The 18,301-nt window shown below is 51.3% G+C and overlaps 1 protein-coding gene across 1 annotated transcript in view; it reads right to left on the bottom strand.

The window, feature by feature from the left end:
* Positions 1-18,301, bottom strand: part of LOC129714580 (adhesion G protein-coupled receptor E5-like) — a 75,902-nt gene that overhangs the window by 12,844 nt on the left and 44,757 nt on the right. The window contains exons 8-16 of the mRNA XM_055664302.1: positions 17,329-17,469; positions 15,734-15,801; positions 11,874-12,008; positions 9,194-9,371; positions 7,402-7,521; positions 6,117-6,289; positions 4,974-5,144; positions 1,715-1,918; positions 519-739 (exon numbers count right to left, since the gene is read on the bottom strand). Coding sequence (XP_055520277.1) covers positions 519-739; positions 1,715-1,918; positions 4,974-5,144; positions 6,117-6,289; positions 7,402-7,521; positions 9,194-9,371; positions 11,874-12,008; positions 15,734-15,801; positions 17,329-17,469 — 1,411 coding nt within the window. The remainder of the gene's footprint in view (positions 1-518; positions 740-1,714; positions 1,919-4,973; positions 5,145-6,116; positions 6,290-7,401; positions 7,522-9,193; positions 9,372-11,873; positions 12,009-15,733; positions 15,802-17,328; positions 17,470-18,301) is intronic.

Below are 18,301 nucleotides of genomic sequence, written 5' to 3' on the forward strand. Positions count from 1 at the left end.
ATCCATTTATTTCTCCACATGTTTAGTTTAGTTTAGAGACACAGCACGGAAACAGGCCCTTCGGCCCAACTCGCCCATGCCGACCTAGATGCCCTATCTACACACCAGTCCCACCAGCCCGTGTTTGGCCCATATCCCTCTAAACCTTTCCCATCCATCTATTTCTCCAAATGTTTAGTTTCGTTTAGAGACACAGCACGGAAACAGGCCTTTCGGCCCACCGAGCCCGTGCCGACCAGCGATCCCCGCACACTAACACCATCCTACACACACACACACTGCGGGGACAATTTACAATTTGCAGGAGCCAATGAACCTGCAATCCTGCACGTCTTTGGAGTGTGGGAGGAAAGCGGAGATCGCGGAGAAAATCCACGCGGGTCACGGGGAGAACGTGCAAACTCCGTACAGACAGCACCCGTGGTTGGGATTGAACCCGGGTCTCTGGCGCTGTGAGGCAGCAATTCTACCGTGCCGCCGTTCGGCGCTGTTGCTCGCTCTAAGACGGCGGTACTCACTGTTTGGGGGTGCCGTAGCCCTCCCGGTACACCGCGGCGGAGATGCCGACAATTAGCAGCGGGAGCCCGTAGCCGACGGGCAACATGTGGCGTTTCCTCAGGCAGCCGGCGTTGAAAACCTTCACCACCATCAGGTAGAGCTGGGCTCCCTCCAGAGACATCCAGGCAAAGACAGTCAGGAAGAAGTAATGCAGGAATCCAGCCACCACCGCACACAGCACCTGGAGGGCAGAGAGACTCCGTGAACACAGCATTCCCCCACATTACACCAACATGAGAACGGACATCCCCAACGCTCACTACCAACACAGGGTGGGACAACTCTCCTCATGGCCATCTAACGTTGACACTATTAACCTGCAAACCCGCACGTCTTTGGGATGTGTTTAAGAATGAACTGCAGATGCTGGAAAATCGAAGGTACACAAAAATGCTGAAGAAACTCAGCGGGTGCAGCAGCATCTATGGAGCGAAGGAAATAGGCAACGTTTCGGGCCGAAACCCTTCTTCAGACTGATGGGGGGTTGATGGAGAATCTTGAAGGAGACGTCACTAAAAATCTCTGGAGATGCTGCCTGTTCCGGCGAGTTGCAGCAGCATGTTATGGAGCGAAGGAAATAGCGCTGCAGTTTCCCTATAGGCCGAAACCCTTCAAATTCGTAGATCCCCCCTCACGTTGAATTTTCTCCAGCATGTTTTCGGTACATGTTAGTGAATGGGGAAATACGCACTTTCCCACCCGTTAAAAACATAGACGGCCGGTTTTTGAGCTGAAATTTTCTGTGCTGTCGGGGTCCGTGAAGCACAGCGACCAAATTTGCAGGCAAAAAAAAGATAGAAAGTAAGGTAATTACAAGAGGGAACTGAAGGTGGAAAACAGCGGAAGTGAACAGCGGACATTTGCCGTGGAGATTTAAAGATCCAAAATATCGGGAATTATCGCGTTTCATCAAAAGTAAGGCATTATTAACTTAATTTAGGTCGCTGTGCTTCACGGTCACCCCGACTAGCACAGAAAATTTCAGCTCAAAAATCGGCCGTTTTCCATGTTTTTAACGGGTGTGAAAGTGCGAGTTTCCCCATTCACTAACATGTACCGATGTGACCAGTTAAAATTTTCGGTCACGTGAGGGGGGATCTACGCTCATTTGACATTTGGTGAAATCACCCTATACTGCATGAGTGTGACAGCTTACCTTGTTGCTGGTCTGTGAGATGCCAACAAGGAACAAGAGCTCAGCGAGGAAGAGGCAGAGACACAGGTGGGCATGGATGGTGGTCCGTGTGCCTTGGATTGCCTGACAAGCCAAGAAGGTGACGAACGAAATGAAGAGACACACCAGGGAGATGCTGATCCCAATGTAGGAGATCAGGCTGAGGTTGCGCAGATGCCAGGGGTCCTGGAAGAAGAATAACAGGGTGAGCATCCTAACAGCACGGTAGAGTTGCTGCCTCACAGCACCAGAGACCCGGGGTCCATCCTGACTACGGGTGCTGTCTGTACGGAGTTTGCACGTTCTCCCTGTGAACTGCGTGGGTTTTCTCCGGGTGCTCTGGTTTCCTCCCACACTCCAAAGACAATTCAGGTTTGTGGGTTCATTGGCTTGGTGTAATTGTAAATTGTCCCTATTGTGTGTAGGATAGTGCTCTGAGTATAGAAGCTGGGATGTAATGTTCAAATTGTACAAGGCATTGGTGAGACCAATTCTGGAGTAAGGTGTACAATTTTGGTCGCCCAATTATAGGAAGGATGTCAACAAAATGGAGAGAGTACAGAGGAGATTTACTAGAATGTTGCCTGGGTTTGAACAACTAAGTTAGATTCAGATTCAGATTCAGATTCAATTTTAATTGTCGTTGTCAGTGTACAGTACAGAGACAACGAAATGCATTTAGCATCTCCCTTGAAGAGCGACATAGCAAACGATTTGAATAAATTACAGAGAAAGGTTGAATAAGTTACAGAGAAAGGTTGAATAAGTTAGGTCTTTATTCTCTGGAACGCAGAAGGTTAAGGGGGGACTTGATAGAGGTCTTTAAAATGATGAGAGGGATAGACTGAGTTGATGTGGACAAGCTTTTCCCTTTGAGAATATGGAAGATTCAAACAAGAGGACATGACTTCAGAATTAAGGGACAGAAGTTTAGGGGTAACATGAGGGGGAACTTCTTTACTCAGAGAGTGGTAGCGGTGTGGAATGAGCTTCCAGTGGAAGTGGTGGAGGCAGGTTCGTTGGTATCATTTAAAAATAAATTGGATAAGCATATGGATGAGAAGAGAATGGAGGGTTATGGTATGAGTGCAGGCAGGTGGGGCTAAGGGAAAAAAGGTGTTCGGCACGGACTTGTAGGGCCGAGATGGCCTGTTTCCGTGCTGTAATTGTTATATGGTTATATGGTTCGGTGGTCGGTGGTCGGTGCGGACTAGGTGGGCCGAGGGGCCTGTTTCCGCGCTGTATCTCTAAAGTAAAGCCTAAAGTTTGTAGATGATAGAACACTAGGTGGCAGTGTGGATATTCAAGAGGCGATAGAGAGGGAGAAACATGGATAAAGATTCCCGATGTTAGGGACGTCCAGGAAAAGGGGTCACAGCTTAAGGATAAGGGGGAAATCCTTTAAAACCGAGATGAGAAGAACGTTTTTCACACAGACAGTGGTGAATCTCTGGAACTCTCTGCCGCAGAGGGTAGTCGAGGCCAGTTCATTGGCTATATTTAGAGAGGGAGTTAGATGTGGCCCTTGTGGCTAAGGGGATCAGGGGGTATGGAGAGAAGGCAGGTACGGGATACTGAGTTGGATGATCAGCCATGGTCATATTGAATGGCGGTGCAGGCTCGAAGGGCCGAATGGCCTACTCCTGCACCTAATTCTATGTTTCTATGTTTTCTATGATTCAGCAGAAGACGACACGAAAAGCTAGAGTAACTCAGCGGGACGGGCAGCATCTCTTGGGAGAAGGAATGGTTGACGTTTTGGGTTGAGACCCTTCTTCAGACTGGTTAGGGAGAAGGGAAACGAGAGATATAGATGACGATGTGGAGAGATAAGGAACAATGAATGAAAGATATGCAATGAAGTCACGATGATGAAGGAAACGGGCCGTTGTTAACTGTTTGTTGGGTGAGAACGAGAAGCTGGTGCGACTTGGGCGGGGGAGGAATAGAGAGAGAGAGAAGAGAGGGAATGCCGGGGCTAAGGATTCAGCAGATGGAATGTGTAGGAAGGAACTGTAGATGCTGACTTAACCCGAGGGGTGGGGTGGGAGGTGTGAGGAGGGTTTAGGTTGGGAGAGGTGGGGATGGGTTGGGTGGAGTTGGAGGGGTGAGGATGGGGAGGGGGTGGGGAGAGGTTGGGTTGGGTGGGGAAGGGGTGGAGTGGGGTGGGGTAGGGTGGGGTGGTGGGCAGGGATGGGGTGGGGGGTTGGTGGGGGGGTTGGGGTTGAGTGGGGGGGGGGTTGGGTTGGGTGGGGTTGGGGTAGGGTGTAGGGTGGGGGGATGGGTTGGAGTGGTGTTGGGTTGGGTTTGGGGCTTGGGGTTGGTGGGGTGGAGGGTTGGGTGGTGGGAGAGGGATGGGGTTGAGTAGGGTTGGGTTGAGTGTGGAGGGGGGGTTGGGTTGGGTGAAGTGGGGGAGGGGTGGGTGGGGGAGGGGCTGGGTTGGGTTGAGTTGGGTGGGGTTGGGTTGGGTGGGGTTGGGTGGTGGTGGGGTGGGGTGGGTTGGGTTGGGTTTGGTAGTGTGGGCTGGGGTGGTTGTGTTTTGGGGGGGGGTTTGGGTGGGGGGTGGGGGGGGGTGGGGTGGGAGGGGTGGGGGTGGGGTTGGGTTGGGTGGAGTTGGGGTTGGGGTTGGGTTGGGGGTGGGGGTGGGGTTGGGTTGGGTGGTGGTGTGGGTGGGGGGGGGGGGGGGGAGGGTTTGGGTTTGGTGTGGTGGGGTGGAGGGTTGGGTTGGGAGGGGGGGGGTTGGGGTTGGAGTGGGGGGGGGTGGGGTGGGGGGGGGTTGGTGGGGTGGGGTGGGTGGGATTGGGTTGAGTGTGGTTTGGAGGGGGTGGGGTTTTGGGTGAAGTGGGGAGGGGTTGGGGTGGGAGTGGGGTGGGGGTTGGGTTGGGTTGGGTTTGGTTGGGGTGGTTGGGTTGGGTGGGTGTGGCTGGCGTGGGGTGGGTTGGGTTGGATTTGGTGGGGTGTGGGGTTGGGCTGTGGGTGGGGTGGGGTTGAGGTGGGGTTGGGTTGGGGTGTGTGTGGGTTGGGGGTTGGGTGGGTTGGTTGGGTAGGGTGGTGGGGGGGTTGGGTTGGGTGGTGTGGGTTGGGAGTGGTGTGGGTTGGGTTGGGTTTGGTGGGCTGGGCTGGGTGCGGAGGGGTGGGGTAGGGTGAGGAGGGTGGGGTGGGCTGGAGTGGGGGGGGGTAGCCGTGTTCGGGGAGACGGGATGCATGGTCGGGTCACCGCTGTGGTCACCGTGTCGCGTACCTGCGTCTCGTACAGGGCCATCAGCACGGCAAAGCTGGTCAGCCGTGAGCACTGGCACACGGTGTGGGTGCTGTTGGTCTTCATCAGCCTGCACCCTTGGCGTGACCAGTGACTGCCAGCCCTCGTGTGATTCAGAGCCACACACACCACCTCCACCCGCGGCTTCATGGTCTGGACGAGGAGAGGAGACGATACATACAGTCACAATGAATAGGAGTAGAATTAGGCCATTCGGCCCATCAAGTCAGCACTGATCTACCCACCGTTATTGCCCCATTATCAACGGCAAACAATATCAACATCCCCCTTCCATCCCCCTATTCCGTGCTGAGGAACCATCTCTCCTTTCCCACCAAGCCGCGTTCTCCAGAGATACACACAAAGTGCTGGAGTTATGCCCCTGTCCCACTTAGGAAACCTGAACGGAAACCTCTGGAGACTTTGCGCCCCACCCAAGGTTTCCGTGCGGTTCCCGGAGGTTGCAGGTGGTTGCCGGAGGTTGCAGGTAGTGGAAGCAGGTAGGGAGACTGACAAAAACCTCCGGGGACCGCACGGAAACCTTGGGTGGGGCGCATAGGTTCACAAGATTGATCCCTGGGATGGCAGGACTGTCATATGAGGAAATTGAAAAGACTAGGCTCGTATTCACTGGAGTTTAGAAGGATGAGGGGAGATCTTGTAGAAACATATAACATTATAAAAGGACGGCACAAGCTAGATGCAGGAAAAATGTTCCCAATGTTGGGCGAGTCCAGAACCAGGGGCCATAGTCTTCGAATAAAGGGGGGCCATTTAGGACTGAGGTGACAAAGAACTTTTTCACCCAGAGAGTTGTGAATTTGTGGAATTCCCTGCCACAGAGGGCAGTGGAGGCCAAGTCACTGGATGGATTGAAGAGAGAGTTAGATAGAGCTCTGGGGGCTAGTGGAGTCAAGGGATATGGGGAGAAGGCAGGCACGGGTTATTGATAGGGGACGATCAGCCATAATCACAATGAATGGCGGTGCTGGCTCGAAGGGCCGAATGGCCTCCTCCTGCACCAATCTTCTATGTCTATGTCTAAGGCGGGATGGAATGGGATGGGATGGGTTGGGTTGGGTTAGATTGGGGTGGAGTAGGCCAGGGTGGGAGCGCAGTGCTGACCTTGTCGTTGTGGAAGGTGAGGCTGAGGGGCTCCACCAGGGGCCGGGCCCCTCCCCGTGTGGCCGCCGCCGTCAGGACATCAGAGTTGAGATGCAGTCGCCCCTCACCGTCTAGCGAGTCGTTCATCACTGAGGCCACGTGCGACATGGCGATGAGTGCAACGCCAACACGTCCTGTCCCAGACACGCACACCTCAGTACCCACAGACACTGCACCCACTGTACCCGCAATACCCACAGACACTGCACCCACTGCACCCACGGACACTGCACCCACTGCACCCACGGACACTGCACCCACTGCACCCACTGCACCCACTGCACCCACGGACACTGCACCCACTGCACCCACTGCACCCGCAGTACCCACAGACACTGCACCCACTGACACTGCACCCACTGCACCCACAGACACTGCACCCACTGCACCAGACACTGCACCCACTGCAATTACACACACCCACGCACCCCACCTGCACCCACTGCACCCCAGCTGCACCCACTAACACGGACACTGCACCACGCACCCACCACTGCACCCACTGCACCCGCACACTTACCCAACGGACCTGCACCACTGCACCCACCCACTGCACCCACGCACCCATTAACACGGGACACCGCACACCACTGCACCCGCAATTACACGGACTGCACCGCACCCACTGCACCCGCAATTCACACAGACACCGCACCCACTGCACCCGCAGACACTGCACCCACTGCACCCACAGACACTGCACCCACTGCACCCACAGACACTGCACCCACTGCACCCACAGCACTACCCACTGCAACCCACGGACACTGCACCCACTGCACCCCCACTGCACCCACTGCACCCACGGACACTGCACCCACTGCACCCACTGCACCCACTGCACCCAGTACCCCAGACACTGCACCCACTGCACCCACTGCACCCACTGCACCCGCATTAACACGGACACTGCACCCACTGCACCCATGGCACCGGTCAACACCCACCCTACCCATCAGCACCTGCATACACAGCACCCACACTCAGCCAGAGTCTCCACCCCAGGGTAGGAAAGCCCCAGACCAGAGAAACCTCAGGGAGGGAACAAGAGAGTAAGGGAGGGTGGGTGGGAGAGAGGGAGAGTGGGATGGAGAAAGGGCGTGGAAAGAAGGGAGAGAGGGATGGGGAGAGAGAGGGAGAGGGAGAAGGGGTGAGAAGAGGAGAAGGAGGGAGAGGCCGATGTTGCGTCAGCACGTGTGTCCTGCCCAGCCCCCTGCCCGTGACACCCAGTTAGTGAGGGTCCTACCGGGATCTGCCCCCTGGCTGACCGCCCGCCAGGGAACCTCCATCCGGTTGCCATTGGCCGACAGCATGGCTGTTTCCGCAGCCGAAACGTTGCCATCCCGGAGAACCTCCATGTCGACCTCTGGCGAAGAGAGAGAGGGGACGGTGAGGGTGGGGGCGATGGGTCTACGGGGTGCGGGGCGCAGTGCGCGTGACTGTGGGGGAAGCTTGCGCTGGCTTTGTTTAGGTTAGGTTAGATTAGATTAATTTTAGTTTAGGTTAGGTTAGGTTAGGTCTAGTTTAGTTTAGTTTAGAGAGATGCAGAGCGGAAACAGGCCCTTCGGCCCACCGAGTCCGCGCCGACCAGCGATCCCCGCACACTAACACTATCCTACACACACTAGGGACAATTTACAATTTTACCAAAGCCAATTAACCTGCAAACCCGCACATCTTTGGGATGTGGGAGGAAACCGGAGCACCTGGAGAAAACCCACGCAGGTCATGGGGAGAACGTACAAATTCCGTACAGACAGCACCCGTAGTCGGGATCGAACCTGGGTCTCTGGCGCTGTAAGGCAGCAACTATCGTGCTGCGCCACCGTGCCGCCCTCTCCACAGTTTGGTTCCCTCTCCACAGTTACTGCCTGACCTCCTGAGCGTTTCCAGTATTTTCTGTCTTTGTTTCAGATTTCTGGCATCTGCAGATTTTTGTTTTGATTTTCAGTCCCATTTTCCCACAATTGGTCCTCATCCCACTAAACCATCCCTATCCATGTCTTGTCCAACAGTCTCATATATACTGTATGTAGATAAAATGTTGGAGTAACTCAGCGGGACAGGCAGCATCTCTGGAGAGAAGGAAATGGGTGACGTTTCGGGTCGAGACCCTTCTTCAGACTGAGAGCCAGGGGAGAGGGAGACACAGAGATAAGGAAGGATAAGGTGTGAAAACAAGAGATCAAAGAGGATGAAGTTGAAGGAAAACGGAATGGTTCATTCATTGTTAGCTGAGGGGAAGGTGACAACGAGGTGTACAATGAGTAATATTTAATTAGGAGGACAGTGAAAATAAGGTAGACACACAATGCTGGAGTAACTCAGCGGGTCAGGCAGCATCCCTGGAGAGAAGGAATGGGTGACGTTTCTGGTCAAGACCCTTCTTCAGACTGATGTGGGGGGGGGGGGGTGGTGGCAGGAAGAAGAAAGGAAGAGGCGGAGACAGTGGGTTGTGGGAGAGCTGGGAAGGGGAGTGGAAGGAGAAAGCAGGGACTACCTGAAATTGGAGAAGTCAATGTTCATACCGCTGTGGTGTAAACTACCCAAGCGAAATATGAGTTGCTGCTCCTCCAATTTACGGTGGGGCTCACTCTGGCCATGGAGGAGGCCCAGGACGGAAAGGTCGGATTCGGACAGGATATATGAAAAATTAATTTAAAGTGACGAGTGGAAAGGATTGGGGATATGCAAATTTTGGGGAGGGGTGATGGGGAGTCAGTCTACCCCACCACAGAAGGGGGAGGAGTTGTACACTTTGATGGCCACAGGGAAGAAGGATCTCCTGTGGCGTTCTGTGCTGCATCTTGGTGGAACCAGTCTGTTGCTGAAGGTGCTCCTCAGGTTGACCAGTGTGTCACGGAGGGGGTGAGCTGTATTGTCCAGGATGCTCCGCAGTTTGAGGAGCATCCTCCCCTCCAAGACCAACCTCCCGTGAACCCAACTCCAACTCCAACTCCAACTCCAACTCCAACTCCAACTTCCTGATGATCCTGATGCCCAGAGCCAGTGCTGACCATTTGGCCCGCACTCCTTACCGATGTTGCCGAAGGACATGTTCTTCTTCTCCTCGCTGGCCAGCGTGAAGACCATGGCCATCACCGAGCTCTCCACCGTCTGTAGAGACAACGCCAAGGCCTCCTGCTGCTTCCCCCGGTCCATGTTGCCCAGCAGGGAACCGTTCCCCATCAGCCGAGCGGTGAACGATGAGATACTCTGCAGGAGCAAGCGCTTCCATCAGTACAGGCGGTACTGTTTAGAACATAGAGCAGGAACAGGCCTTTCGGCCCACAGTGCCCATGTTGAACAGCAACGTTAGAACATAGAACAGTACAGTACAGTTACAGGGATAGGTTGAATAATTTAGGTCTTTATTCTCTGGAGCACAGAAGGTTAAGGGGGGACTTGATAGAGGTCTTTAAAATGATGAGAGGGCTAGATAGAGTTGATGTGGACAAGCTTTTCCCTTTGAGAATAGGGAAGATTCAAACAAGAGGACATGACTTCAGAATTAAGGGACAGAAGTTTAGGAGTAAACATGAGGGGGAACTTTACTCAGAGAGTGGTAGCGGTGTGGAATGAGCTTCCAGTGGAAGTGGTGGAGGCAGGTTAATTGGTATAATTTAAAAATAAATTGGATAGGCATATGGATGAGAAGGGAATGGAGGGTTATGGTATGAGTGCAGGCAGGTGGGACTAAGGGGGAAAAAAGTTGTTCGGCACGGACTTGTAGGGCCGAGATGGCCTGTTTCCGTGCTGTAATTGTTATACGGTTATATGGTTATATGGTTATACGGTTATATGGTTAGTACAGGAACAGGCCCTTCGGCCCACCATATCCGTGCCGAACATCAAACATTAGAGCATAGAACAGTACAGTACAGGAACAGGCCCTTCGGCCCTCAATGTCTGTGCTAAACAGTGAATATTAGAACGTGGAATACAACAGCATAGGAACAGGCCCTTTGGCCCTCAATGTCTGTACTAAACAGCAGACATTACAACATAGAACAGTACAGTACAGGAACAGGCCCTTCGGCCCTCAATGTCTGTGCTAAACAGTGAATATTAGAACGTGGAATACAACAGTACAGGTACAGGCCCTTCGGCCCTCAATGTCTGTGCTAGACAGTGAACATTAGACCGTGGAATGTTCTCAGTACAGCACCAAACGATATTCCCTTGATCCTGTATCTATACACTGCAGACAGATTGATTGTAATTGTGTGCAGTATTTCCGCTGACTGGGCCCTGACAAGTCATCCAGGGCCCGTGTTGATCCTCACAGGATGCAGGTGATTAGAATCTGTCTTTTTTTTAATTTTATTTCAAATTATACTTTATTGGAGAATTAAATACATCCAATACATGATCCTTACAAGACTGCAGCCAACATTCTCGGAGGCTGTACATACATTCAATACTGTTTAAACAAATTACACAAATTTGCCGCCCACCCTTGCCACTCATGTGGCCCACTGGGGTGATGTCCCATCCCTTGTTTTGAGGGGTGTCTCCACCAGACCATGCCCCCCCATGTCCAGCAGCGGAAGGACCCTAGACTGTGGTCCTCCCCCACCGAGCCTTGGCGTTGGCTGCACCAAGCTTCACTGCGTCCCTCAGCACGTACTCCTGCAGTCTGCAGTGGGCCAGTCGGCAACATTCCACGACGGACATCTCGCTCTGCTGGGTGGTGAACAACGCTCGGGCAGACCAAAGGGCGTCTTTCACCGAGTTGATGACCCTCCAGCAGCACTCGATGTCAGTCTCCGAATGTGTCCCTGGGAACAGTCCGTAAATCACAGAGTCCTCTGTGACGGAGCTGTTCCCAATAAACCGTTCCAGGGACCCAATGCAGACCTCTCCAGACTCTCTTTGCGAATCCACACTCTGCAAAGAGGTGGGCAACCGTCTCCTCTCCACCGCAACCGTCCCGGGGGCAGCGTGAGCTGGTGGTGAGGTTCCGACGGTGCAGGAAGGATCTAACTGGGAGGGCTCCCCTCACCGCCAGCCAAGCCAGGTCTTGGTGCTTGTTGGTGAGTTCTGGCGATGAGGCATTTTGCCAGACAAGCTGGGCAGTCTGCTCTGGGAACCACGCCACCGGATCCATCGAGTCCTTTCCCTGCAGTGCCTGCAGGACATTCCGTGCTGACCACTGCCCGATGGACTTGTGGTCAAAGGTGTTGGTCCGGAAAAAGCTTTCCACAGACGACAGATGGGGCGGCAATGTCCAGCTGACTGGCACATTGCGTGGCATCTGCGCCAAGCCCATCCTTCGCAACACCGGGGACAGGTAGAACCTCAGCAGGTAGTGACACTTAGTGCCCACGTGCCTTGGCTCTACACTCCGCCTGATGCAGCCACACACAAAGGTGGCCATCAGGGTGAGGGCGACGTTGGGCACACTTTTACCCCCGTTGTCTGCCGACTTGTGCATTGTGGCCCGTCGCACTCAGTGAATCCTCGACCCCCAGATGAACTGGAAGACGGCCCGGGTGATCCCTGTGGCGTTGGAGGGAGGGACAGGCCACACTCACGCCAAGTACAGCAACCCCGAAAGCACCTGATGACCAAATTCTTTCCCGGTTATGTAGTGGGAGCGTTGCCTCCACAGCTCCAGCTTCCTCCCCACCTTGGCAACCCGCTCCAGCCAATTCTTGTTACACGCCTCAGCCCCCCCAGAACCAGATCCCCAGCACGTGCCCCGACTCTGCTCACCTGGAAATGCTGCTCGGGGTCGAAGTCCTCTTCACTCTGTAACCTTTCACACACACTGTGTTGCTGCAAAGAGCCCATGATGGAGCAAAACGGGTCGTCTGTTGCCCCCGCCGACTCCACGCCAGACCCACCCGTCTACAGGGAAAAGATGCGGCCAAAAGGTTCAGTTTAGTTCAGAGATACAGCATGAAAACAGGCCCTTCAGCCCATCGAGTCCGCGCCAACCATCGATCACCTGTACACACGACAGTAGTTCTATGTTTAGTATACAAAAAAGTTGGAGAAACTCAGCGGGTGCAGCAGCATCTATGGAGCGAAGGAAATAGGTAACGTTTCAGGCCGATGTTTAGTATAGTTCAGTTTAGAGATACAGTATGGAAACAGGCCCTTCAGCCCATCTAGTATCGACCTGAAGCAGAGACGGTTCACCAGACTGATTCCTGGGATGTCAGGACTGTCTTATGAAGAAAGACTGGATAGACTTGGTTTATACTCTCTAGATTTAGGAGATTAGAGGGGATCTTATAGAAACTTACAAAATTCTTAGGGGTTGGACAGGCTAGATGCAGGAAGATTGTTCCCGATGTTAGGGAAGTCCAGGACAAGGGGTCACAGCTTAAGGATAAGGGGGAAATCCTTTAAAACCGAGATGAGAAGAACTTTTTTCACACAGAGAGTGGTGAATCTCTGGAACTCTCTGCCACAGAGGGTAGTTGAGGCCATTTTCATTGGCTATATTTAAGAGGGAGTTAGATGTGGCCCTTGTGGCTAAGGGGATCAGGGGGTATGGAGAGAAGGCAGGTACGGGATACTGAGTTGGATGATCAGCCATGATCATATTGAATGGCGGTGCAGGCTCGAAGGGCCGAATGGCCTACTCCTGCACCTAATTTCTATGTTTCTATGTTTCTATGAAACGTCACCCATTCCTTCTCTCCAGACGCTGACTATCGATCTCCCGTTCTATGTTATCCCACTTTACATCCATTATACACCTCACACTAGGGCAGCAAGGAGACACAGCGGTAGAGTTGCTGCCTCACAGCGCCAGTGACCCGGGTTCCATCCTGACCACGGCCGCTGTCTGTACCTTCTCCCCGTGACCTGCGTGGGTTTTCTCCGGGCGCTCCGGTTTCCTCCCACACTCCAAAGACGCACAGGTTGGTAGGTTAATTGCCTTCTGCATCCTGCTAGTCACAGACACTGTGGGCTGAAGGGCCTCTTGCAGTGCTGTACTGTTGTATGTTGCAAAACATACAGTTAGATGAACATCTGGACTTACTTCCAGAGCAGCTGAATGATAAATGACTCACACCAACTCTCATGCCAACCCTTCGGGCAGATTCCAAGCCGCACGCACCTTCATTTTGGAACCCACCTTTCCACTAAACAGATGCACCTGTTAAATTTCCTTTAACATACTTTGATGGGGAACAAAACTGAATGCTCCTCTCACCAGCTGGAGTGCAGTCCTGACCTACCATCCACCTCAATGGGAGACCTGCGAACTATCTTTATATTTCACAATGTGTAGGAAGGAACTGCAGATGCTGGTTTACACCACTGATAGACACAGAGTGCTGGAGTAACTCTGCGGGTCTGTGGGGAAAAGGAATAGGTGATGTTTCGGGTCAGTTTTTTCTTCCCTTTCTCTTCCGTCCCCCTCCCCTGACTCTCAGTCTGAAGAAGAGTCTTGATCCATAACGTCACCTATTCCTTTTCTCCGCAGATGCTGCCTGACCCGCTAAGTTACTCCAGTATTTTGAGCTTGTCTTGCATTAAATTTTATACCCTTTATCCTGTATCTGTACACTGTGGACGTCTTAATTGTGATCAGCATAGGCTTTTCGTTCAGAGGTCTGCATGCTGTATCTCTAAAGTCTTAAGTCGCCCAATTATAGGAAGGATGTCAACAAAATAGAGAGCGTACAGAGGAGATTTACTGGAATGTTGCCTGGGTTTCAGCAACTAAGTTACAGAGAAAGGTTGAATAAGTTAGGTCTTTATTCTTTGGAGCGCAGAAGGTTAAGGGGGGACCTGATAGAGGTCTTTAAAATGATGAGAGGGATAGACAGAGTTGACGTGGATAAGCTTTTCCCATTGAGAGTAGGGAAGATTCAAACAAGAGGCCATGACTTGAGAATTAAGGGACAGAAGTTTAGGGATAACATGAGGGGGGACTTCTTTACTCAGAGAGTGGTAGCTGTGTGGAATGAGCTTCCAGTGGAAGTGGTGGAGGCAGGTTCGATTTTATCATTTAAAAATAAATTGGATAGGTATATGGATGGGAAGGGAATGGAGGGTTATGGTCTGAGTGCAGGTAGATGGGACTAGGGGAGAATAAGTGTTTCGGCACGGACTAAAAGGGTCGAGATGGCCTGTTTCCGTGCTGTAATTGTTATATGGTTATATGGTTATATGGTTATCTGGTTAAGTCTACTCAGGTTTAAGTTTATCATTGCCACTTATACAGGTACAGTGAAAATCTATTTGCATGCTATCCATACAGATCAGATGCTATGGGCCTGATTCCTTGCTGTATCTCTGAACCAAACCAAGCCAAGCTAAATTAAATTAAGGCAAGGCAAGGCATGGCAACTTTATTTATATAGCACATTTCATACACGAGGCAGACTCAAAGTGCTTCACATAAAAACATGTCATACAATAAAATGAAATAATAAAATGAAATAAAATAGAAGTAAAAGAAAAGAAAAGCAAAATTAAAAATGCATTATAAAAAGTGCAAATGTTAAAAGTGCAATGTAGTTAAGATTTAGCTGAAAGCTAAAGTAAACATCAAAGTTTTCAGTCTTATTTTAAAAGTGGTCAAAGTTGGGGCAAGTCTTAAATCTTCAGGAAGTTTATTCCAGCTATTTGTTGCATAGTAACTAAATCCTGCTTTCCCATGTTTTGTATTTACTCTGGGAATCACTAACAGATTGGTCTCAGAAGATCTTAGCGGTCTAGAAGGCTTATATAGTGGAAGCATGTCAGTGATATACTTTGGTCCTAAACCATGTAGTGATTTATAGGTGAGCAGCAGGATTTTAAAATCAATTCTCTGACATACAGGGAGCCAATGTAAGGATTTAAGAATTGGTGTAATGTGTTCAAATTTTTTGGTCTTTGTTAGAACTCTAGCAACAGCGTTCTGAACAAGCTGTAGCTGCCTGACAGTTTTTTTAGGAAGACCTGCAAGAAGACCGTTACAATAATCTAGCCTGCTAGTAATAAAGGGATGTGCAAGTTTTTCTAGGTCTTGAGCTGACATGAGTCCTCTTAATCTTGCTACGTTTTTGAGGTGATAGTAGGCCGATTTTGTTACTGATTTGATGTGACTGTCGAAATTTAAATCCGAATCCATAATGACCCCAAGATTTCTGGCTTTGTTTGAAGTTTTCAGGGTCAGAGCGTGTAGGTGTTGGGTTAAATTAAACTAAACTAAACTAAACCAAACTCTCACCTTCTCAGGTAATTTAGTTTAGTTTAGAGATACAGCATGGAAACAGGCCAACGAGTCTGCACTGACCAGCGATCCACGCACACTAACACTGTCCTAAACACACTAGGGCCAATTTTTACATTTACACCAAGCCAATTAACCTACAAACCTGCACGTCTTTGGAATGTGGGAGGAAACTGAAGATCTCAGAGAAAACCCACGCAGGTCATGGGTTCGATCCCGTACAGACAGCACCCGTAGTCAAGATCGAGCCCGTGTCTCCGGCGCTGCATTCGCTGCAAGGCAGCACCTCTGCCGCTGCGCCACCACAGGTAGAATGAGTTGGCGATCAATAGATAACATCCACACCGGCAAATAAGTCTAAATAAAGAAGTGTTAAGGAGCGACCTCTTACCTGTATTGGTCCCACCTCCTTGGGCACTGCTGGACACTTGGCAGAAACAGGGCTTGGACAGTCAAATTCTGGGGACAAACAAAGAGATGAATCCACACAGAATGGTCGTATCTTCCGCCAGTAAACTCCCCACCAATCCAATAATAAATCGAAAAGCTATCAGCAAATTTGTAACAAAACTACATACCCCAGTCATGATAATGTCATAAGAACTGGGAATGGAGAGATGCAGATAACAATTGGTAATATAATAATCCTTTTCGAAAGGCTTCCACTACCTGCAACCTCCGGCAACCACCTGCAACCTCCGGGAACCACACGGAAACCTTGGGTGGGGCACAAAGTCTCCAGAGGTTTCCGTTCAGGTTTCCTAAGTGGGACAGGGGCTGAAGTGGGACAGCAACTCTACCGCTGCGCCACCGTGCCGCCCCTAACACTGAATGAGGAAGTGATAAAGGGCAAGGCAGCCAGCCAGCCTCTGTCGTCTGCTGACGAAGTTTAATTCAGTGAATGCAATGGAATCCAATACAGCGAGTGCCATGTAGCAAGCAGCCAACATGAAGACATCCGGACCCACGGGGACTGCTGTACTTCTGTTCCCAGCGAATGCTGCATAACATAACAGCAGAATTATCCTCCTTTTAAAACCCAGCACTCTGCCAGTCACCTGGCCTAATATCTCCCGATAAGAACGGATCACAACATTTGGGAGGCACAGTCTTGCAGCGGGTAGAGTTGCTGCCTCACAGCGCCAGAGACCCCAGCTTCAATCCTGACTACGGGTGCTGCCTGTACGTTCTGTACAGTATGTCTTTGGATGTACATACTGTACGTCCAGAACAAGGGGTCACAGTTTAAGGATAAGGAGGAAATCTTTTAGGACCGAGATGAGAAAAATATTTTTCACACAGAGAGTGGTGAATCTGTGGAATTCTCTGCCACAGAAGGTAGTTGAGGCCAGTTCATTGGCTATATTTAAGAGGGAGTTAGATGTGGCTCTTGTGGCTAAAGGTATCAGGGGGTATGGAGAGAAGACAGGATACTGAGTTGGATGATCAGCCATGATCATATTGAATGGCGGTGCAGGCTCGAAGGGCCGAATGGCCTACTCCTACACCTATTTTCTATGTTTCTATGTTCTCCCCGTGACCTGCGTGGGTTTTCTCCGGGTGCTCAGGTTTCCTCCCACACTCCAAAGACGTGCAGGTTTGTAGGTTAATTGGCTTCGGTAAAATCGAAATTGTCCCTAGCGTGTTTAGGATTGTGTTAGTGTGCGGGGATCGCTGGTCGGCGCGGACTCGGTGGGCCGAAAGGCCTGTTTCTGCCCTGTATCTCTAAACTAAACTGCCCTTTATCTACAAACTAAACAAAATTAAAGAAAGGTCTCGACCCGAAACGGCACCCATTCCTTCTCTCCAGAGATGTTGCCTGTCCCGCTGAGTTACTCCAGCATTTTGTGTTTAGCTTCGGTTTAAACCAGCATCTGCAGTTTCTTCCTGCACAAAACTAAAGTTAATATTTCCTGCACCCTTGTGTAAGAGTGGAAGTGGAGGTGGGGGCGGGGGGGGAGTAACTGTGTATCGTGAAGTACTTACTGGCACAGACATCAACAGGATTCAGTCTGCTCCCCCCTGATGATGAAATGTATCCGAGATTGCAGACACAGGTATAACTGCCCACCGTGTTATTGCAGCTGGCATTGGGGCCACATGGGCTCAATCGACACTCGTTGATATCTGAAAGAGAGTTGAAACCGATATTTTCAATATTGTGAAGAAGTGTCTCGACCCGAAACGTCACCCATTCCTTCTTTACAGAGATGCTGCCTGTCCCGCTGAGTTACTCCAGCATTTTGTGCCTGTCTTCGATACCAACATACCAATATTGTTCCCTGCATATTGAACGTTGCGGGCTCTCGATAAACGATTCAATGAACAAAGAAATCTGTTACAAATCTGTTTCATACAGCGCGGAAACAGGCCCTTCGGCCCGCCAAGTCCGCACCGACCAGCGAGCCCCGCACATTAGCACTATCCCACCACACACACACACACACGAGGGACAATTTACATTTACACCAGGACAGTTAACCGACAGCACTTCAACTCCCCCTCCCATTCCCCATCCGACCTCTCTGTCCTGGGTCTCCTCCATGGCCAGAGTGAGCAACATCGGAAATTGGAGGAACAGCACCTCATATTCTGCTTGGGGAGTCTGCATCCTGCGGGCATGAACATTGAATTCTCCCAAGCTTGTTAGCCCTTGCTGTCTCCTCACCTTCCTCAGTCGCCCTGCTGTCTCCTCCCATCCCCCAGCCCTCGGGCTCCCCCTCCTCCTTTTTCCTTTCTTCTCCCCGCCACCCCCCCATCAGTCTGAAGAAGGGTTTCGACCCGAAACGTTGCCTATTTCCTTCGCTCCATAGATGCTGCTGCACCCGCTGAGTTTCTCCAGCTTTTTTGTCTCCATTCAGTTAACCTACAAACCTGGAGTAACTTGGGAGGAATTCGGAGCTCCCGGAGAAAACCCACACGGTCACGGGGAGAACATGCAAACTCCGTACAGACAGCT

This window comes from Leucoraja erinacea, chromosome 39 (genome assembly GCF_028641065.1).
Source record: "Leucoraja erinacea ecotype New England chromosome 39, Leri_hhj_1, whole genome shotgun sequence".
Taxonomy (NCBI): Eukaryota; Metazoa; Chordata; class Chondrichthyes; order Rajiformes; family Rajidae; genus Leucoraja; species Leucoraja erinaceus.